The sequence below is a fragment of the Embiotoca jacksoni genome, unplaced genomic scaffold (genome assembly GCF_022577435.1).
Source record: "Embiotoca jacksoni isolate LCO1_2020_lvr unplaced genomic scaffold, fEmbJac1.0.p SCAF_21, whole genome shotgun sequence".
NCBI lineage: Eukaryota > Metazoa > Chordata > Actinopteri > Embiotocidae > Embiotoca > Embiotoca jacksoni.
The window spans coordinates 2,475,326-2,498,721 of NW_027185352.1; the positions used below are offsets into that span (position 1 = coordinate 2,475,326).

Sequence of the window (23,396 nt, forward strand, 5' to 3'; positions counted from 1 at the left end):
TTTCTAGTTCAGAAAAACTCCTGAAAAATGAAAGCGACAGTAAAATATCCTGAAAGCCAGTGAGTCTTCCTGGAATATAACTTTGGCGTCGTCTTTTGCTGTGAGATCTCCGTAACAGCTGATATTATGTTTAGAGACCGGATGAGTTGCAGAATGACGTCATCCTGGCTGAAACACTTCAAAGTTATGGGTGTTTGAATGCACTGATTCCGCAGGATGCTCTCGTGCACCCTTCAGGACGGATACACCGAGAGAGACAGAGGAGACAGACTGCATCAGCAAAAACTTTATGGACTTTTTGCTTAGTTTTGTCTGTCGACCACAAAGCAAAGTTAAATCCTGTGTTTTAAAACAAGATACAGATAAACCATGACTCCGATACTGTTCATTATTTATATATACACCATCCTCAGCCGTTGACAGCACTTCTAGAAACAGCTCTCTGCAGCAATGATGCATTATTTGCCTGTAAGAGACCTTGCTGATGTAGGATGACCATTTTGTGTCTTCTTGTTATGCTCACTTTCGCAATTACTAGGACTTTTAGTTGAAACTGTTACTCCTCCAACCTCCCTCCTTTTCATCTAGTCTGTTGAGACATCCAGTTTTATTTCACCTGCACAGCTGATTGTGTTTCAGTTTCTAATTCTAGTTCAACACAGATATTACACTGGTGTTAAATGGCCCCTGTTTGGCATAATTATTTAGTCATACACGTGGCTATATGCCTGCAAATTCATTTGTTGTTTATTTTTAACTTGTAAATTTCCCAAAGCTTTTGCATAGTACTGTATACAGTCTACGGCTAATTCTGTAGTGTACTTCTGATTCAGATTCAGAGTTTTGCAACGCGTTCTCTTCATAGTCTTGAGCAGTAGAGTCAACCCAGGAATTGTATCTAATTTGCTATCTTTTATATGTAAAAGGGGAATATTTTAAACTACGTCAAAGAAAATTCTAATTTCCTAAGATTTTGAACATAGATATTTGTAAACAGCTTGCTACTATTCAATTCAATTCAATTCAATTCAATTCAATTCAATTCAATTCAATTCAATTTTCTCTATATAGCGCCAAATCACAACACAGGTTATTTCATGGCACTTAACACATTAAAGTCCTTACAGCAGAACTTTACAATATTATACAGAGAAACCCAACAATACAACAATTCCCACGTCAACATGAATGTTAAAGTCTCCCACTATCATCACTTTATCTGAACTCAGCACTAAATCTGATAAAAAGTCAGAATTCAGTTAGAAACTCTGAATAAGGACCAGGTGGGAGATAAACAACAACAATACAATCTGTTTCTCTGCTTTCCAGTTTGGGTGAGAGACTAAGAGTCAGACTCTCAAATGATTTATAACTAAGTTTAGGCTTTGGATTAATTGATAAACTTGAGTGGAAGATTGCTGCCACTCCTCCTCCTCCTGAATCTCTAGGAATATGATAATGAATATGACTGGGAGGAGTTGCTTCATTAATCCTAACATATTCTTCCTGTTGCAGCCAGGTCTCTGTGAGACAGAGTAAATCAATCTGATGATCAGTTATCAAGTCATTTACTAACAGAGATTTAGACCAGAGAGATCTCATGTTTAATAGTCCGCTTTTAATTGTCAGATTTTTTTTGATCCATTAATTTGGTAGGATCCATTTTTATTACATTTTTATTGATAGATCTTTTCTTGAGTTGTTTAAATATATGTGGTCTGGGTACAGACACAACCTCTATGGGATGTTGAAGGTTTTGGGTGAGTGACAGCTCTAAAGAAGCTGCAGAGGAGCTGTAAGACTGCAGCTCTGCATCCTGGCCTCAACCCTGGATGTCAGGTTTTAGGGCTGTTAAGAGACATGGCCATGTTTCGAGAAAGAAGAGCTGCACCATCCAAAGTAGGATGGATGCCGTCTCTCCGGATCAGACCAGGTTTCCCCCAGAAAGTATTCCAGTTGTTAATGAAGCCCACATTGTTAGCGGGACACCACCTCGACAACCAGCGGTGAAGTGAAGACGTACGGCTAAACATATCATCATTGGTCCGGTTAGGAAGGGGTCCAGAGAAAACTATGGAGTCCCACATCGTTTTTGAAAAGTTGCACACCGATTCCACGTTAACTTTAGTGACCTCTGATTGGTGTAACCGGGTGTCGTTACTGCCGACGTTAATAACAATCTGACTGGATTTATGATTAGCCTTAGTCAGCAGTTTCAGGTTTGATTCAATGTCGTCAGCTCTGGCCCCGGAAAGACATCTGTCTCTGGCCCCTGGAAGACATCTGTCTCTGGCCCCTGGAAGACATCTGACTCTGGCCCCGGGAAGACATCTGACTCTGGCCCCTGGAAGACATCTGTCTCTGGCCCCTGGAAGACATCTGTCTCTGGCCCCTGGAAGACATCTGTCTCTGGCCCCGGGAGACATCTGACTCTGGCCCCGGGAAGACATCTGTCTCTGGCCCCTGGAAGACATCTGTCTCTGGCCCCTGGAAGACATCTGTCTCTGGCCCCTGGAAGACATCTGACTCTGGCCCCTGGAAGACATCTGTCTCTGGCCCCTGGAAGACATCTGTCTCTGGCCCCGGGAGACATCTGACTCTGGCCCCGGGAAGACATCTGACTCTGGTCCCTGGAAGACATCTGTCTCTGGCCCCGGGAAGACATCTGAACGCAGATGTAGTCTTGAACGCAGCCTCGTTGGTCAACTGCCACTTCATCTCTACGTCATTTCCGTCACACAACCGTCTCAGTGAGTTTTTTTTCCCCAAGATGGCGTCGACGCAGCTAACGGATGAAGAGCTTTTCTCGGAATTAAAACGATTTGGTTTCACTCCAGGCCCGGTTACCGAAAACACTCGCCCGGTGTATTTGAAGAAATTGAAGAAGCTTCGCGAAGAGCAACAGCAACGAGGATCCAGACCGGGTAAAACCCGTAACAGCGGGGCCATCAATAGCACCACTGGCGGCGGCGGCAGCACGGCGGCATCTAGGCCAGTCAGTCATGACGTCACGCACCTGAGCACTAGCAGGAGACCGGGCCGGAAGTCCTCCGTCCTCGGCTTCAGCTCCGACGAGTCTGACGCCGAGACTCCACTGAAAAGAAAGGGTCCCGATCACAGCAGCAGGGCGAACCGAAGCTACGGGTTCCAACAACAACCAAAGACGAGGCCGGTGGCAACAGTGAGTGTGGCTATCAAGAGTCAGTATGGCGCTGGGACTACGATGAACAGCAGTTGTTCCCCGGGTCCGGACAGACAGAGAGGGGTCTCGCTGGGCTGGGAAGTTGGTGCCAGATCCAGCCCTGACGCGGAAGGGAGACATTACGACGAATCGGGGGATGATGACGATTTCGATGAAGAATCGAAAAATAACTCTCGCTCTTTAAACGGCCGAGGTGCGTCTCGTCTGAACAATAGCAAACTAGCCGGGGATTACTCGGACTCGGAGGAGGAAGAAGTTGGGGGCCTCGTCGCAGGAGACCGGGAACGGGAACGGTTGGAGTCCCGACGGAGCTACCCGACCGTGCCGTTCTCCTCTCATGTCGTCAACCGCGGTTCTCGGACGGGAGGGAACAACAGTGTCAAACCGCCTGGGAGTCTAAACAGGGCGGGAAGCCAAGGAGAGGATGAAGAGGAGGACGAGGTACAGAGACGGGGCCTGGACCTCTCGGAAGGCTCGCGGAGCAACAGGTTTCCCAGGAAGTCCATCTACGTGTCCCTCGCAGAACTCCACGGAGGGAAGTCCGGTAAAAACCACGTCGACGGCGGGGACGGAACAGCCAGAAGCAGCAGCACCAGCAGGCTCAGCATCGGCTTGAGACCGCGCTTCTCCAACTACAGCAGTCTGTCCCAGACGTACCGGGGCAACCACTCCAACCACAGCCCCGCTCCCAACCACTCATACGGCCAAGCTGTGCTGAAGAAGAAGCTGTCTGTCCCGGAGGATGAGCTTCTCCAGCAGTTTAAAAGGGAAGAGCTCGCTTCCTCTGGGAGCTTCAGCGCTCACTACCTGTCCATGTTCCTGCTCACAGCAGCCTGCCTCTTCTTCCTGCTGCTGGGCCTCATGTATCTCAGGATGAGGGGCTCTGGATCCTCGGAGGTGGACGGCGTCAGTAAGTACTTGACCCAATGTGCTATTTCAACTTTTCTACTAAGGGTAAAAGGTGTCGACTGACCATTTAAACCATGTTAAAGGCAGATGTGATGTTTTTACTTCATGTGTTGCCTGGGTGTGGTGGTTTCTGTGTTTTGAGTAAACAGTTGCTGAACACACCTGCCATAGTTTTTCCTTTTCATTTCAAAGAAAGGGAAGATTTTCAGCAACAGTTGCAAAACAAAACATTTGAGCAGAAATAATACGACTGCTGTTAAGCCCATTATATTGTGGTCCCTTAGGACCCAACAGCTGCAGACATGGGAAAAGCCCACAAATCCAGAAATGCAGAGAATATACAAATAGTCAAACAAATTAAAATGGAGAAAAAAAAAAGCCCGTACCAGAGTGTTTAATTTTGAGCAACAACACCAGAGAGGCTCAGCATTATCATTGTTGTCCTATAACTGCTTTCATGTCAGCTAATTAAGTTGGGATATTTATATGAAGCAACATTTGTGTTAGCGGTCCACATATTCTCGCCAGAATATATGTCGAAACCTAAATTTTGCCTTTGCAACATTGCTGCATCTCCAAATTGAGACCACAACTGCCTCCAATGTCTTGGAGGATTATCTGGAATCTTCTTTTTGCCTGGTTTTTGTATGTTTGTAGTGTTTCTCCTCGTGTCTGCACTCACTCTTATGTGTTTAAGTTCTTGCTGCATTTCTGGCATTGGTGCGCTTCTCTTAATGTATCTGCTTTGTATGGCTAACATCATGCTGAAGGGCAATTGGTCAAATGTTTAGTGGTTCAACAATGTGTGCAAACAGCTGTGTTGAATGTTTTGTGTCGCAGAGATATCTACTGAAGATAGCACGCTAACCAGCTAACGCTAAGCCCGACCTGCCTCATTATACCACTGTGTACCACTAGATGGTACAGTGAGTTGCTGGAGTATAAAGTCCTCCTTCCATCCAACATCAGAGGAAGAAGTATCCTCACATTTAGTTGTGATGAATGAAACTATAAATACAACACCTGTACAGAGTACACCTGTGTAACGCTACTGTTAACCCTCCTGTTGTCCTGCAGCTGTGTTCAACCAACTTCTATTTTATTTCTATATTTTTATATTTTTTTGGGATCATTGGTCATCATTCTTTAAAGAAACCCTCACAGCCTCCTTGTCACCAATGATCCCAAAAAATATGAAAATAAAATAGAACTTGGTTGAACACAGCTGCAGGACAACAGGAGGGTTAATATTAGTTAATATTTAGTTTGCTGTTTTTAGGCAGTTCAGCTCAATCAGCTCCACATCTGTCTAACAACCTGACAAACCCTGTAGCAGACAGACCAGGTCTCCTGACCTTGTTTGGACACTTCAAGACAGATATTTAGTGCAGCCAAGAACAACACGACCCATACGGGAAAACCGATCTGCGTAAATGCAGTCTGTGTGTTTTTTCAGTGGCTGTGTTCTTGCTGCTGTGTGCTTCCTAAAAAGTGAGATAAACAAGCTATAACGTCAACTACAGTTTAACCGATCACGTTGTTTGGTCAACCCACCACTTTACATACAATCTAACTTTACAATCAGCAGTTATGAGGACACAAAATAACTACTAACTAACGGCAGAGTGAGAATTTGTAAATTCTGGCTAACTGGTGTTTCACTGAAATCTGTCCCCCATCAAGTTCAGTGAGCTGCTCTGATATTGCGTCACTCCTCTGGCCTAAACCGAACCAACCTAACCAACACGGTTGTTCACAGATTCTGACGAAGCAAAGATTTCATTGTAACAGCGAACTGAGGGACGCTACAGTGACCCAATACCGCCCCTAATGTACAAAGAGATATCATTTAATTCTCACAAATTTGACCTCGAAAAAAGGAGGACACTACCCCATACAGCTGTGAGCTGTCACTACTTCACCTAAGCACAACTTGCACATCTGCTTTATTCATTAGTTTAACACAGACAGTACAGAGAATTCAAAAAATCTGCATACATTCTTCTCCCACTTCTTTACACTCATTCACTGCTCCCTGCTCTCCTCATAGGCAGATCTTTGGAGGCTTTATGTAGTTAGCTCGCTGGCTAACTGGAAAAACGCTTGCACACACAACATGGGTCAATTTCTCTGTGCTGTTAATTACACAACTTCTGTCGCCCAATTAAGATGTACCTGATTGACTTCGGCTGGTGGGACATCAATAATGAGATAATTAATATTTGAATAAATGCTGACATGCATTTTTTGGATAAATACATATCATACTAAGCATATTTTCCCATAATAATTAATACAAAGTCTTGTGCACTTGTGATGCACTGTTCTGCTTAAATTCAACATGTTTACACCACAACTTGTAGATTTGTCTTGTGCCTGTAGACATAAGTACACTACACTCCTTTGTAAGTAGCTACATCTGAAAGGTTGTCCTAAAAAAAACAGCTGTTAGAGCCACCAAATATCAATCTTTGTTTTTGCAATCATTCCAATACTTCTGATCAGGTTAACAAGAGGGTGCAGGGGGGTTGCATTTAGCATTCACAGATTACATTCACAGATTACAAGAGTGTGATTGTACTGTCACATAGCTTCAGTGTTTTTGCGTGTTTCATTTCATGACACCTTTGTGTTGTCATTTCATTTACCGTGTGAACATCCATCTCAGTATTGCAGACAGAAAGTCTTATGGAAGTGTTTCCTCTTGACAGGACTCGCCGCTCCTGTGAGGTCCGTCTCTTTCAGCACAGCTGTACAACATGTGTTAACACGTAACCGGTAGACTGTAAAACAACCAACTAGTCTGTCGGTAGCATTAACCATGTTGACACATGCCAATTTAGTCAACAGATATTTATATAATTACAACTTCACGTGAACTTCCATCGAGCTGCCGAGACAGATCACCAGGAGAAACTTTGCTCCTCCTCTCTCCTCAGGTGAATTCATTTCACCACATCGTCGTCGGTCCCTGAAGAGATTCAAATTAATTGACATTCAATATTTCTCTAGTGTTTATGTGACACTATTTTAATTTCGCGACTCACAAAGTAAACACAATAGTATCCCATTTAGTTGTAATGTGGCGGTGCCGCCGGTGGCATTAAATGTACAAAACAGGGCTGGCTAACGTTAGCGGCTGTAGCGTGAGCAGTTTGGGCAGTAATTTACACACAAGTCGCAATTTATTCCACAGCTAAGAAACCGTTAAACAGATCAACATGTAATCTGGAATTAAAGAGAAACTTGACTGAGCTCATGGCAGCTCATGCTGCTCTCTGCTCCTGTCTGCCTGCCATGCTTCGTTCTTTGTAATGCATGCTGGGATATATGGCTCGGGTTAGTGACAATCAGCTGGATGCAACCTTTCATGATGCATTGAGATATTTTGAATTCACAATATTTGATAATGTAAATCTTTATTGACAAGACATTGAGGAAGAAAGGAAAAATCCCATTTACTATGGTTAATGCCCACCTAATTAAAATAACATATAAGATGTGTTTTTCTTCTATATCTTTTTCCTCATCTTAACGCGTACAAGATAGTAAAACATCTACAAGCTCAAATATCACTGCGCTCCAACACCTCTTCCACCCTAATGTCGGGTTCCTGCTTGTGTGGGTGTTTGTGTATACTCAGTAGTAGTAGTAGTATTCACTGTGTTACCTTCAAAGTTGAAGTTCAGTGGTTCCAAAGTTGCACAATGAATGAATGAAGAGGCAGATGTCAAGTTTTCTTGAAGCTGTTTCCTTCCAGTATAATGTCAGTAGATAATTGTGGTTTGGCAGCTAAACCAGGGAGTAAATATATTCATTTGAGTCTTCATATTTCATACAGTATACTTCCGTCATGAAATAGTTTAGTCTAATTATGGTCCGTGTAGTCGGATGAAAGCGCTCCGAGTTACTGAGGTGGTGAGATTTCATGCCCAGACGCTGACTCACGTGTTTGGATCTCTGAACTGCACCCAGATTCCACCGTCTCCAAATATGCCGTCCTACCGTAAAAGAGCGAGTTGGTTCTTATGATCCTGCTCGTGCCTTCCATGTGTGGTGTGTTTGGTTGCCAGTGTGGTTTTAAAGAGCATGCTGTTGTGTGTGTCCCTGACTGTACCTCTCTCTCCTTTGTTTTAGTTAAGAGCCACCCCTTTGGCAGCGACTTTGACTCTTCTTATGTAAGTAGATGTTCTCTCTGACTCCCTCTTCTAAATCTGTGCACAGCAAAGTTCTGGTTTATTATGTTCAACATGAGCTATGCAACTGGGACATTTAACATGGAAATAGATTGTAAACATACTGAACGTGAACACAGCTTAAGAGCTGCCATGTCACCAACCGGAGTTCTTTGTTCACCCTGTTTATATCAACAAGGGTTATATAAAAGCCTGAGTTGTAAAAACCTCTTATCTAAACGTAGAAACAGTTTTAGCTAACTGGATTGGTTTTCACAAAAAGAAAGCTGATCAAAGTGAGTGACCCTGACTTCAGGGGCTGACTCGAGTTGGCTAATTATCACTAGTAAAGAGTGATGACGGAGGCTCTCGCCAGCAGATCATATCTACAACTGTTAATGATTGGCTTTTAGGTAGGGCTGGGCGATATGCATGAAATCAAATACCCCAGTACTTTTGACCAAATACCTTGGTATTCATATTGCAATGATATTATAGGGCTAATGACTAATTGTGCTTTCAAAAAACATTTACGTAATGAGATTTTTTTTTTTTTTTATAAATAATCATCATTAATTGTAGATATAATCACATTAGTGGATAAAAATGAAAACAGGAACAGCTAGAACAGTCTTGCAAGTTCAGAAAATGAAAGTGACATCACTTTATTGTAATTCAGCCTTTAAAACCAGGAAAAGACATCACTTATACCAAGTGACATTATCACAATATCCAATATATATAAAAAAAAAAATAAAAAAAACCCGATCAATATAAAATATCGATCAATCGCCCAGGCCTGATTTTAGAAGTCATTTTGTTTTGCTAAAGTCAGTTTGTATCTTTAAATCCGTGATTTAATTTCTAAAATTGAAAAATCTAAATTTAAGCTCCAGAATTTAAGTAAATTGTGTTTGAGGTCAAGTACTCTACTGTTATTTCTCTGGGTCAGATACACATTTCATTGGCTTTTAAGAACATCTAAGTACTGGATCAAACTTCGATGATGTGCGATAGAGATGCTCAATATTGAACTAATTGAACAAATGTACTATTAGATGCAGATCTGTTGATCGTGTGTTCACTATGTATCTATGGTTTGCAGGATAAGGCAGAGAAGGACGTGATACTGAAGCTGCTGCTCAACCTTCATGACCACTTGGCCCTCATCGCCGGTAGCTATTAACTCTCTGCACGACACACTGCGACCACCGACTGACTGCAGACTGTTGTCGTTGTGACAACTGAGCGAGAAGTGATTCTTTATATTTCCATTTCCATTCATTCATTCCCCACATAGATGATTACACAGCCTGATACCCAGTGCACAGCCTAATTATAGCTCGAACATCATGTAACATACAGAAAATACTTAAATACTGCAGTGTTTCGTAGTATTGATTTGTAGCAGCAGAGATAAAGCACCCATGCATGTGGGCTCTTAAAGCATAATTATATACTGTGGAGCACCTTTTTTTTGCAAAATAATGAGCAAGAGAAATGTCTGTCTATCTAACATATAAGGTGTCTCAAAATTTAGAAAAATAAACCTTTATTTACCTTAACAGAATTATAAACGCAAATGTTATTGACATTAATTGAACAAAAACTAAATGTCTACCGCCAGCCGTATATAGTCAAATCTGGAAGTCCAGTCATCTGATTTGACTAACTAATGAATTTGCATACTATGCTGTTGTATTATCAAACAGTGTTCATTTACTGAAATGTAATGACATTTTAAATAATAACAAAAAAACCCAACGAACATTTATAACATTTCTTAATGAGAATTTGGCCCAAATACAAATGTAAAGCTAACATGTCTGAGGGAATCTGTCGGCTGTCTTTGAGTTGACAGCTGTGACGTGTCACTTTGGCCTTCTAGTGACCTACTTTATTTCAATCAAGATATATTGGTGAATTATAATCCTGCAAACGTAAACATCATTATTAGTTAGCTTCATTGTTAACATCTACTTACTGCAAATGTCACAATTGTTGTGCGGCCATTATCAGCTAAGCAGAACGTTTCTTGTTTCTATTCTTCACTCACGAGTGGACAGGAAGCGTCTTTAGTGCAAAATAATATAATTTTACTGACTAAAGACATAAGACCTCTTCCCTCCTCCCATCTGCCCGTTGAAAACAAAATAAAAACCAAACTATTAGCTACTAAATGCATAAAGGGCAAACACTGTACTGGGCTTCAATGGGATTGCTGACTCAACGTTTGTACTATTTACTTCTGATAGAACAAACAGGGACTGGTGAACAGAATCCACACATTACTGTTACCACCGCTGTTATTACATCACTGATTTGTTTTGTGGAAAGATGAAAGTAAGCAGAATCTAGTAGTGTGTAGCACCGAGACATGGAGACATCGTGTAGCACCGAGACATGGAGAGACCGTGTGGCACCGAGACATGGAGACATGGAGACATTGTGTAGCACCGAGACATGGAGACATCGTGTAGCACTGAGACATGGAGAGACCGTGTAGCACTGAGACATGGAGAGACCGTGTAGCACCGAGACATGGAGACATTGTGTAGCACCGAGACATGGAGACATCGTGTAGCACTGAGACATGGAGACATCGTGTAGCACCGAGACATGGAGAGACCGTGTGGCACCGAGACATGGAGACATGGAGACATTGTGTAGCACCGAGACATGGAGACATCGTGTAGCACTGAGACATGGAGAGACCGTGTAGCACCGAGACATCGTGCGGCACCGAGACATGGAGAGACCGTGTAGCACCGAGACATCGTGTAGCACCGAGACATGGAGACATCGTGTCGTGTGGTCGAGTGGCGATGGTTGAAAATATATTCCAGAACTAATGTTAGCAGTCTTCTGGTTCTTTGGTTCTCCAATGACTTATTTAAAACGTAGACATTTATACTGTACACTATTCATATGGATTCATAATGACACATTGTCAGATGGACAACAGAGGTCCTCAGTCACACCTGGTGCAGGCTGATTTCAATGTTGTAATAGAAAGTATGTTATTGACTTTATGTAAGTGATGCTACCTTAATACTTTCTAACCCAAAAGTACTTTATTCACATCAAATCCTATTGACATAATCTATCAGTGCCTTTTGTACCACTCATATGAAGGTGTTTGATGCTTTAATGACTTATTTTATGTGAAGCACTTTTAAGTTTAGTTTAGAAAACTATACAAATATATATTATTATTATTCTAAACATGAGTGCTAATCAGTAGGAACAGGATGTGTTCAGTGATGGTTTGATGTTGGGATTCCAGGCCAGCATGACTGTGGAGACCAGCAGCATCCCAACAGGAGTCTGTCCATGGATGAGGCGTCGGCGTATTTACTGGTACGTCCACACATGAACATCCCGCTCGTTCAACAAAACCTTAAACAGGCTGTCGGCGAAGCTTCTGTGTCTTTGGACATGAAAATTCACAGGATTTGCATATGAGGCCGGATAACCCGAGAGCACCATGTGTTTCGTGATGTTTAGTGTGAATGTTTTTTTCTGAGCGATGGAGTTGCTTTTTGAAAAGTCACAGGTGGCATAAATGCTCCTGCTTTCAACATATATTTTGCTCAAGCAGGAGCATTTATGCCACCTGTGACTAGAGTGAATCAGCAGTGAATTGCTTGTGTGTCTGCAACTGATGTTCAAATCCTAAAGGTTCAACAAAGGGCAGTATTCACTGCATTGATCATGGAGTAAAGGGGATGATGTTTTGTCTCTGTTAAAGCAGAGCTGAAAGGAAAACCCACCGAGTATCGAGGATTGCTGAAAAGCGGTGTTAATATAACTGGATACTTAAGAGTGGGAGCTCACTGAAGCTGAACAAATTAGTGAGAAGTGATTTGTGCTGCTTCTCTAATCAGTTTCATGTGTACGATGTGTCTTTTGTTCAGGCTCAGAATCAGGAGTTTGGAGACTTCATTCATACTTCTCTGGAGTGGATCATCCGGACGGGCCAGGATGTCGGTATAAGGTAATAGACCATGCATACGTCTGTGGTCCAAAGTTTACATGCAATCGTCATCATGGACATGAATGTCATGGCAATATTGAGATTTCAATCCTTTTTTAAAAACTGTTTTATTTTGGGCCGAAAGATCCAGAAGTCGCCCTTCATTTTTTCCGTCCACTTTGTGCAACTTGTCGGTTCCACCTGCAGCAAACAGCCCGAGAGCATGATGCTCTCCACCATCACCACCAGGAGGTGGTGGTCTTCTCACCTTTACACCTTCAAACACACATCTGGTCGTTGTGGCCAAACAGATCAATCTTTTCCTCATCTGACCATAAAACGATCCTCCAGAAGGATTTTGTACCGCAAACTTCATTGAAACCTTTAAAGTTGAGGTTTCTTTTGTTGTGTGACAGTATAATACTCGCTTGATAGTTCAGAGCAGACCTGAGCCTCGATGGTTTTTGGGTTGTTCCTGATCATCTAAGCCTATTTCCTTACAGCGGAGGCTGACAGCTCCAGACCGGGTGAAGCTGCTCTACCTCCTAGTAACTTCTACTACACAGCAGTTTTACCTGGTGGTCCTGCAATCTGCAGTTTTAGAAATGGCTCCAAGAGACATTCTGACTAGTGGAAATCTACAATCTTCACTCTGCTCCTTGGTGTTACGTACTATGTTACTCACTGCACGAGTGAAGGCGGATTATTATGTTTGAGAAAATGGTTCAAATTGTTGTTGTTGTCGTCACAAAACAGTTTGAATATAATCCACAGAAAGGGACAGCTGTCATCGTAGTTATTGAGCCATCACTGTTAGCAGAGGGCGGCTACATGCAATTACAAAGTAGTAGGATGGGAGTTCCTTCTTTGGAGGATGAGATACAGATGCGCTAAACCATGCACGTTCCTCTTCTTGACAGAGTCGAGCGTTTTCTCAGCTGCACTTTAGTCAGAGCAAACGACAGGTGATTGTACATCTGACAGTCCTTCTCTTCTTGATGCTGCAAAGTCAACTGACCTAGTTAAGGAGTTACTGTGTTTTCTTTAGAGATGAAGGGGAGTTCATTAAGTATAAGTGCTATGTTGCTCACCGCACATGTGAAGGCGTGTTACTACGTGTGAGGACATTGTTCCGTTTGTTGTTGTTGCAGCTTTGTGTTTGTCGATCCAGTGAGAATGGAGCAGCTACCAGCTCAATATTGCCATGACAATCATGTACATGATGAGTGCACATAAACGTCTGACCACACCGGTCTCTATTTAAATACAAGCCTCCCACTGTGTGTGCATGTTAGCGCTGGGCGTTACTGCGGTTTATCTGGTGAAGCAGTTTTTGATTCTCGTACAGTGTTGTAATAATTGCTGCAACTGTACACGCTAAAATGATAACCAATCAACATCACTTTGCTGTGTTGAACACTGGGACCATGTTTTGATTTGAAAACGTATAACACAACAATTAATAACCCACAACGAACTCTCTTTAACATGGCAGACTGTTTGGAAGTTTTTGGGTGTTAAATCCTCCATTGTAGACCTAAATTGTAAAGTTTTTGGAAGCCACTGATGTTGCGGGCAAATTACATCATTATCATCTCATCAGAAAACGTGTCGGTATAAAAAGAGTGTCTACGGTTACGGTCATCAGATTAGAGGTCGTCAACTGGTGAAATAGTGAAGCCAAAGAGGCAGACATCGCTTGGAGAGGCATTTTCTCGGGGTACTACGTATGACAGGAAAGGGAAGGGGAGGAGTCACATTACAAATGCAATAAATATCAACCTGAACAGTGACATGGAACCGCTACAGATAGTCAAGACAGAAAAAAAAATACAGATATTCCAGGAAACCGCCCGGATCTTAAAAAATACTGTAATAAGAAACGGTTGGGCTTACGGCCTAACACTCATTCATGTCATAACTGTACTCGCTGTGTGTGTCTGTGTGCAGGCTGACCGGGCAGGTAGCTGATGATCCAGTGACTGATGTGTCTGAGATCTCTTCCCTGGAGTCCACACATCCCAAGATGCCTTTTAGATGCCGCTTACGCCGAGCCTTCCTCACCGTCATCAGCAGAGTCCTCCTCATCGCAGTCGGTCAGTAAACCACAAAACATGAATATCAGCAGCTCTTACTGCCCATCAGGACTGAGTGCAACAGATAGTTTAATTATGATCAAAGATAAAGATCTGACGAAGAGATGAGAAAAAGAAGATATGAACCTGTGTGCTGGAAAAAGATTAATAGTAATATAAAGTATCAGTATGTCAGTATCAGGCAGGTATGGCAATAAAACGTGGAATTGTATTGGTGAAAACTGCCGCAATCAATTAGATAAGCAGGATTCATCTTTGTGGACTTTGTGAATATCTGTACAAAAGGTCATGGTATTTCATACAATATTTGTCAAGTCATAACGCTTATACAACAAATTGTGATAAACAATTTGTTACAGTAACAAATGTTACTTAACTAACAAAGATCTCCTTCTCCTTGAGTCACCATGTGAAGAGCCATTTTGGATCTCCAAAATCCAAAGGCCCACTACTGCCTGCAGTGCACAGATAATCCAGCAGAGGGCAGAAGACATGTCTGATTATAGACAACAGGCTTTTCTGGAAAGTATTGACCATATTGATGACGTGGAGGTCTCAGAAACTCGTGTAGCAAATATTATACGATTCATTAGTGGTTCGGGGGAATCCTGAGACAACGTGCCTTTGTTTTTATGGCGTTAATCGTTAGCTTTGTTGTTGAGTTTCTTAACCAAATTAGCAATAGACTTTTCCTACTCCTGCATTTTTAGTTTCAAAGTGTTCAAGGGTCCAAAATGTCTCACAGAAAGTAGACGTAAACTGTAATTGTCGCCATCAACTGTTTATTTACATTCTGCTGAAAGACGTTTGATGCTTGTTTATGTTCACACGGGGGAAAGACAAACACGGCCTCCTGGCGGGGTTCACAGTAACGGTCCAGAGCGTTTCCTTTGCTGAGTCATCGAACATCATTATGGGCGAGTTAGTCAGTGTGTTCGGCAAACGTGTCAACAAGCAGCAGACGGAAACAGTGTTGTAGGCTGTAGGAGGAGGGAAGGACATTCAGTGTCCGTGGGGGGTTTTCGGATCAGACTGATGATTCTTTTGAACCTTCAGTGTCCCTCCAGCAGAACGTGTCTCATCATCATTCCCTCCATCAAAGACAGTCGCTGTACGTTCCTTCGGTCCTCCGAGCCCTCAGAAAAAATGAACCAAAATGCGACTTGATTTGACTTGAAGCGCTTCATTACATTGTATTCTTTCATCACAACAATGCACACCTGCTGGTTTATTACTAAATGTGCTGGAACACCGACGATGCTAGCTGCTTACATCACCTCATCAGAAAACGTACGGGAATACAAGAGGTGGCTGTCGTCACAATAGAGGTTGTCGAGCGGTGAAACGGTGCAGCCGAAGAGTCAGATACAACTCCAACAGTCATTTTCTCGAGACACTACAAACGACGTTTATTGCGAACATAGTAACAATCCACCTAAAGGTCCAGACATGCAAAGAGAATAATAAAAAATGTTGTCTGTACTGCCGAGCACTAACGTTGCATCGAGCAGCGTGCCATAATGCCACTTTGACATTTATAATATGGGCAATATGAACTCATCAATATTTCAACAGAGTTTTGTTCCATGCAGCTGTGTTTGAATCTGCTCATCCTGTGTGTGTGTGTGTGTGTGTGTGTGTGTGTGTGTGTGTGTGTGTGTGTGTGTGTGTGTGTGTGTGTGTGTGTGTGTGTGTGTGTGTGTGTGTGTGTGCGCAGTGGTAGGCTGTGTGTGGAGTGTGGTCTGCTACATGAAGTATCGCTGGAGGAGAGAAGAGGAGGAGACCAGGAACATGTATGACATGGTGGAGAGGATCATCGGTGAGGACTTCCACACGTGTTGTTTACTTCCAGATAATGAAACTGTGTGTGTGTGTGTGTGTGTGTGTGTGTGTGTGTGTGTGTGTGTGTGTGTGTGTGTGTGTGTGTGTGTGTGTGTGTGTGTGTGTGTGTGTGTGAGTCCCGGTTAAAACTACTGCTGATAAACTGTGTTGTCTCCAGATGTGTTGAGGACCCACGGTGAAGCTTGCCAAGAAAACCAGGACTTGCAGCCCTACCTGCCGATCCCACATGTCCGAGACTCCCTGGTTCAGCCTCAGGAACGGTCAGTACCATCACTGCTGCGACTGGACCTTTATTTAAGAACATTTCTGAAGGGTTATATCAGAGCCTGACATTAACAGCTGCCATGCAGCTACTGCAGGTCAAAACGAGATAATAATCCTCCAGTTTGCTACTCAAAAATGTTAATTTATATACAGCACATGTTGTGGTGTTTTTTTCTCGTAAAACATCCAAAAGAACCAATTACAGTGTCATTAGAGAAGGGGTGGGCAAACGTTTTGGACTCAGGGGCCACATTGACCTTTAAAATTTGACAGACGGGCCGGGCCAGCACCAGATGCATACATATCAAACATAAACATAAAAAAGGCATTACAGTGTTAATACGTACATTCACTTTTAGTGGGAACAGTGTTGTTGATCACCCTTCTTTGCCAGTGCATCGAAGTCTGGTGTTAGTTTTGTTGTGTTCTCAGAACAGATCTGAGGTGTTCATCACTCAACTGGGATCTGTGAGGTGCTTTGTTGGTGTTCATCACACTAAAAGTCTGTTCAAACACGTACGTAGAGCCAAACAACACCAGCATCTTCTGGGACATCTTCTGGATGTTTGGAAATGTGGCAGCGCTTAATGAAGCATAAAACTCATCCAGTTTAAGAGAGTTGAACTTCTCCTTTAAGACGGTGTCACATTGGAGATCAATCAGTTCCAACTGCAGCTCCTGTGGCGCCGTTTCAGGGTCTTGTGTGAAGGGACAGGACACCAGCTGGAGGGACAGGACACCAGCTGAAGGGACAGGACACCAGCTGGAGGGACAGGACACCAGCTGGAGGGACAGGACACCAGCTGAAGGGACAGGACACCAGCTGGAGGGACAGGACACCAGCTGAAGTGACTTGTCAATTTTTCCAAAATCAGAGAACCGATGGCAGAATTCTCCGTGCAGGTTGTCCAGTGATTTGCAAAATCAAATCAATGTATCACTGCGCCTAGTGCGCCACCTGGTGGACCGCCAGGTATTACAGGACAAGGTCAAATGAATGCAGTCATAATTATGATATGATTTGATTTGGGCAATTCTGTACCAATCTTCGGTGGGCCGGATTAAAAAGACCAACGGGCCGGATGTGGCCTGCGGGCCGTAGTTTGCATTAGAGTATTGGATCAGTTGCCAGTATCATTAACATCTTAAATATCCACTTACTGTATATACAGGAAGCAATTCAAGTTATTTCAGGCCAAAAAAGTCATGATTAAAAAAAGAAAGAAAAAAAAAAATCTAATTATGGGAGAGTAGTAAGAGTATCAATAAATACCTGTACCAATGAGCCACATTAGTATTGATGCTCTCTGTGTACAGCTGGCTGAGTTGAATGCAGGGACCGTCTACAAAGTGCAACACCGAAGAAAAGAGAGATACTTTTTACATCAGCTGTATTTAATTCACCAAAATGACTTCACACATCAACGGTCTCCTGGTGGAGATAATACCAGACTTGGTTTTAAAAATAAAAAACTTTTTTTTGCATAATTTGGGGGATTTTGTTTACTTACTACCATACTAAGAGTTGCAGTAAAATTAACAGGAGACCACTGATGTGTGAAGATATTTTTGTGACACTAAACTATGGAAGAAATGAAGTTGTGGAAGATTCTGGGAGAATGAATCCCAGCTGATGGCTGATGTGGGTCAAACAGAAAACTCAAAGCTTGTAGTTAAATCAGGTTTAAATTTTCAGATTTGACTGTATATGGATGATTGTTGATATATATTTGTTGTTCAATAAATGTCAATAGTTCTGCGTTCAAAAAACTTATTTTGCGCGAATGAGCATGAAAAATAAGAATATTCGGCTTCCCTCCATTCTAGAGGAAACACTGGAATATTAACAGCTCCAATATTTGACAGGAAAAAGATGAAGAAGATTTGGGAGCAGGCGGTGAAATTCCTCTCAGCCAACGAGTCCAGGATTCGAACGGAGACGCAGCGGATCGGTGGAGCCGACTTCCTGGTCTGGAGGTGGATCCAACCTTCTCTCAGTTGTGACAAGACCTCCTTGATACCCTCCAAAGTCTGGCAGGGAAAAGGTGACACACACCAGAACATATCCCTCAAACTATAGTCATAACACGTTCAGACGCATAAAAATGTTTGGTAATATTGGTAAACACAGATTTATGGCTGACTGCAGATTATCCCCGCCCAGAGCTTTTAAACCAACCGGCCGTTTGATAGAGCGGTGAGCTGCAGAGAGGCTGCAGACCTGCAGACCGGGATGTTTGAAGTGTTTTTCTACTTCCACTTGTGATTGTGGGGGTTTGTGGGTACATGCATGTCTGGGCAGGAAACATGAAGCTGGATGAATTCTGGCACCCTGAAAGAGGGCAAATAGCTGTTGGATTTAGAGACAGATGTGTTGTAATGTCTTCAGTACTACGTGTCTGATTAAACGTAGCAGCGTTGTGGATTAAGAGACGGAGTTGACGGCAGTCGGACGTGTTTCTGCAGGTTTGTGTTTGCACTGCGTCTGTTCTCCGACCGTCGTCCTCTTCACAGCAGGGAGTTGCACTTACGGTTGACAGACAGCGTCTCTGGTCTGGTTCCTTCTCTCTGCTGTTCTCCAGTGACAGAAATTACATCCCAAAAAGGGTCCCAAATGTTTTTAACATGATCTACAAATGGAGAAAATGTATGCGTAGTATTGGGTGCTCATAAATATGTTCCAATCTCCAAATGAATGAAGAACAAATGCTTATGAAAATTTTTCACAACTACCAAGATCTGATGATTTTCACTTTCAAAAACTTCCTGTGTATTTAAGTGTCAAAAATATTTGTTTCCTGTTGCCCCCTTCTTCTGGTTTGGATGACCTTCAGCCTGGACGGTCTGTTTCCCAGCAGAAGAAGAAGTCCGCTACGTCGCAGCTGTATCCTCTGCTATGCTGTCGACTTCAATAGTAACAGAGAAGAAAGACACGCAAAAAAAAACCAAAACACTTTTAAGTTGCATCTGCTCAGCCACTGGTTGGCGGTTTGATACCGTGGTCCTCCTGTCCACATGCAGAAGTGTCCTTGGGAAAGACACTGAACCCAAAGGTTGCAAGGTCGCTCTGCCGCCGGCGATGTGAGAATGTGTGGAAGTCAAACTGTGAAGCACTTTGAGAGTGTTGAGGTGAAGAAGCAGTAAATAAGAGCAGACTTTTATCATGGAAGCTTCAGGAAGCTGCTGATTGCAGGTCGTTAAGTTCCTGCAGTGGAGAACAGATGTACTTCCACCGTGTTTTCTGACGTCATCCTTTTGTGTTTTCGTTCCAGCTTTCCCTCTGGACCGGAGGAATTCACCTCCCAACAGCTTGACTCCATGTCTGAAGATCAGAAACATGTTTGACCCCGTCATGTGAGTCATCTGCGTGTTTGATGAGCAGTTCGGACCGACTAGAATGTAAAGTTTCCCTGATTTGACTTTTCTGCTCTACATTTGTTTGTACTTTTTGTTTCCAGGGAGGTCGGGGAGAACTGGGACCTCGCCATCCACGAGGCCATTCTGGAGAAGTGCAGCGACAACGACGGCATCGTCCACATCGCTGTCGACAAGAACTCACGAGAGGTGAGCTCCGTCCTGGGAGTGGTGAGGTCGGTCATACGTGCTCAGCTGCGTTGATGTTAAGCGCATCTTCCCGGTGTCTCCGCAGGGCTGCGTCTACGTGAAGTGTCTTTCTGCAGAGCACTCAGGGAAAGCCTTCAAGGCACTTCACGGCTCCTGGTTCGATGGTAAATTACATCCACACAACATACTTTTACAGCACGTCAGCGGTGTTGCTACATGTGAGGACGTACGTGTGTGTGTGTGTGTGTGTGTGTGTGTGTGTGTGTGTGTGTGTGTGTAACACCTGTTGTGTCATGATGTTAATGTAAAATTCAAAAAGTATTTTAGAAGTTTCTTGTTAAACCAGTTTAAAATGTCCATATTCACATAACCATTGATGACATTACTTTTTCAATGTTTAATAAATATCAAGACTTTATTTGAGATTTTTGAGCCTGCAAAATATTTCAAATGATAAAACAAATTAAAATGGTGATGGAAAAAATGCATGGGACCCTTAACTGAGACGATCACTGGAAACCAACGACTTGTGTAGCTGCCAGCGAGCCTCGTTCACCTGCCAACAGGTAGCTCGACACAAACTACTGCGGCTGTCTCCGGTTTGAAGGCTGCCTTCCCCCGACAGCTTGTTTCAGCTCTTTCCATAGATGTTCAGTAGGATTCAGATCAAGACTCACAGAAGGTCGTGTAATAGTTCATTGTTTTGTTGACATGACAGGAATTGGAGCACAATTCCTAAAAATCCTCCAGTTTTTGGTATTTCTTTAGTATCCAAAGTAATTCAGTAGTAGTGGACTCTACATCTAATAGCACACAAAAGGAACTAATAATAGTTTATATTGCAAACTTCTATGTCCCTAAAAGTAAATACATAAAATGGGTTAATTTTGCGAACTCGCTGTATTAACGGCAACGTTATACTTTGTTTCTTGTAAAAGTTTATATCTGTTCACACAAATGGATACTTTAAATGTAAAATTGACCAAAATGCTTTACATACATTTTCAAGCACATATTCAACATGTTGCCGACGTCTGTGACCTGCAGCTCACACTGGTTGTACAGATGAAAGCGCTGCAGCGGGCGGTGACCGGTTCTCCTTGTGTTCCCCAGGTAAGCTGGTGACGGTGAAGTATCTGCGTTTGGATCGGTACCACCAGCGCTTCCCACAGGCCCAGGGCTGCAGCACACCCCTCAAAGCCTCCAGCCACCACCTGAACATCACGAGCGCCATGAACACTACGTCCCGCCCGCAGCAGCTCGGCTCAGCCAACTCGTCGGGCTTCTCATGAGCTTTAGATTTTCAATTCTCCGCCGGTCCCTCCCGGCGTCGCAGCACCGGTCGGCTGTCGCTCCTTCACTGCTTCAGATCAGGGAGGACTTCAGTTTGTGTCATGGGAGAGCTTCTTTTTTTTTTTTTTCTTTTCCATTTGTTTGTTTTTCTTTTCTTTTTTTTTTCAACACAGGATATTTACACCAGACGTTGTTCGGCGGTGCAGTGTTTGTTTTCTGTAATATTTGTATTAGAAATGTCATGGATTTAAGAAAGAGGCAACGTTCTTCTGGAATATTTAAGATGTGTGCAGAGACTCCAATCTTCCCTTCTTTTCTTCCACAGTATATCTGATGCCATTGATGGAGTTCATTTGGCCACTGTACCTGTATGGAAATGGCTGCATGTATTAAGAGTATGCCTCTATGTAAGCTTTCAGTACAACACAGTGTGGGTGTTCCTGAATTTATTATTATTTTTTTCTGATTAGTCTCATTTTGTTTAGTCAGCTGGGGAAGGACAGACATGAAGAGGTTGTGCATGTGAATACATGTGAATTGAAGCACAAGCTTTCTTACATCCTCTGTTAAAAGTAAACCTTAAGCACACGTTTTTCTCGCTGCTCACTTACCACAGCAGAGTACTTCTATATCGTATCCAGAGGCGAACGCCGACAGACGGGCCGCACCGGCATCAGTGAGCACGCTGACTCGGCCGTCCTGTTTGTCGTCCGCTCCACGTATGACCCTTTCTTCCCCTTTTGTCCTGGATTTTGTTATCGCATCCTCACAGTCCTCCCAAGTGCTCCACTTCTGAGCGACGTAACAAAATCAGGCAGTGTATGTTTAACAGTCACCTGAAGCTGTCATCTCCAGATATAGTCCAATATATTGCCAAGTTACCATTTTAATTAGTAATTATATTTATTATTTAACTCTTTCAAGTTGGGTCATTTTTACTGTTGACGTGTCCCTTCATTGGATGTGATTTCCAAACCCGCTGTGACTGAGTGGTGTGTATCGTCTCTGCGTACACGACCTGCAAATCAGAAGAGCGCACAGGAAGCCAAACGTCCAGTTTGTAATCTGTGCTCATCTCACCCGGGTGAGAAACACGTCTCCTCGTCACGTTGGAACCTGATTCACTGCTTGTGTTTGGTCATATCGGCTTCTTGTAATGATCCTACCGCTGTGGTGGAGAACTACGAAGACAGCATTTTTAACATTTAAAATTCCAGATATTCCAGAGGCTGTAAGGGGGCTGTACCGACTTTAGTGATTCCTGGTTTTGTGTGCGTTTTTACAGCACCTGTGTATTCATAAAACACAAGAAAACACGGAGTTACCAGACATATTTTATTTTAATGCAGTGAATTGAAATTTGGATTCTGTTTTTGCAGTGTGAAATTGTACAAATGGTGCACATTTCAAATGTTTAAAGCCTGCTGTAACAATTTGCAGCAGATGGACCCAACTGTGCCTTAAATTTGTGCTTTTTTTTTTACTGGCACTGCAATACTGGAGAATGTACTGGATTTAGGAAATGTTAAAACAGGTTGAAGGGTGAGTACGGCCTAGATGTAGTTCTGTTAGTTTGCCATCTTCAGATTTGGTATTTTGTAGCAGTTTCCTTTGATATTAAACCAAAAGCTTCTATTTATTATTTTTTGTAAACAACCAAGCCGATGTACTATTTTAATGTCATTAGATCTGTTATATACGTGTCATAACTTTTTTTTTTTTTATTATTATCAAGGTTCTACCTTACATCTGCTTTGAAACAATTGTCAGGATCTGTAAAACGACAAAATAAAGTAAACACTTTCTGAAATACAGCGTTGGTTAGTGCATCAATCTGCTTTAATGGTGCTCCTGCAGCGTCTCTCTGACTCACTGGAAATGTTTGATATGATGGCTCTTCTCCAGATACATATACAAAACACAACAGCCAACAAAAAAATAACATTGTGCGACTAATGAATAATGTTAAGAAATTTAATTGGATTTGTGCTCAGCTCAGCTACTCCTGCAAGTGCTGTAAAGGAATTTCACTGTGGACATTCATGGGTTATAAAAAAAGAAAAGATATTTTATGA

At 42.8% G+C, this 23,396-nt stretch overlaps 1 protein-coding gene across 1 annotated transcript; it reads left to right on the forward strand.

Annotated features, from left to right (window-relative positions):
* Positions 1-2,761: 2,761 nt before the first annotated feature.
* Positions 2,762-23,133, forward strand: lemd3 (LEM domain containing 3). The gene is made up of 13 exons (XM_069156392.1): positions 2,762-4,112; positions 8,249-8,289; positions 9,392-9,461; positions 11,573-11,646; positions 12,204-12,283; positions 14,213-14,358; positions 16,076-16,177; positions 16,358-16,460; positions 18,331-18,509; positions 19,737-19,818; positions 19,923-20,028; positions 20,114-20,192; positions 21,142-23,133. Exons 1-13 carry the CDS (start codon positions 2,771-2,773, stop codon positions 21,318-21,320), a joined length of 2,583 nt encoding a protein of 860 aa, XP_069012493.1. The 5' UTR covers positions 2,762-2,770; the 3' UTR covers positions 21,321-23,133.
* The last annotated feature ends 263 nt before the right edge of the window (positions 23,134-23,396 follow it).

Coding starts and splice junctions, on each gene's coding strand:
- lemd3 (XM_069156392.1), top strand. CDS start 2,771: ATGGCGTCGACGCAGCTAACGGATGAAGAGCTTTTCTCGGAATTAAAA. Junction 8,290..9,391: donor GCGACTTTGACTCTTCTTAT/GTAAGTAGATGT, acceptor TATGGTTTGCAG/GATAAGGCAGAGAAGGACGT. Junction 14,359..16,075: donor AGTCCTCCTCATCGCAGTCG/GTCAGTAAACCA, acceptor GTGTGTGCGCAG/TGGTAGGCTGTGTGTGGAGT.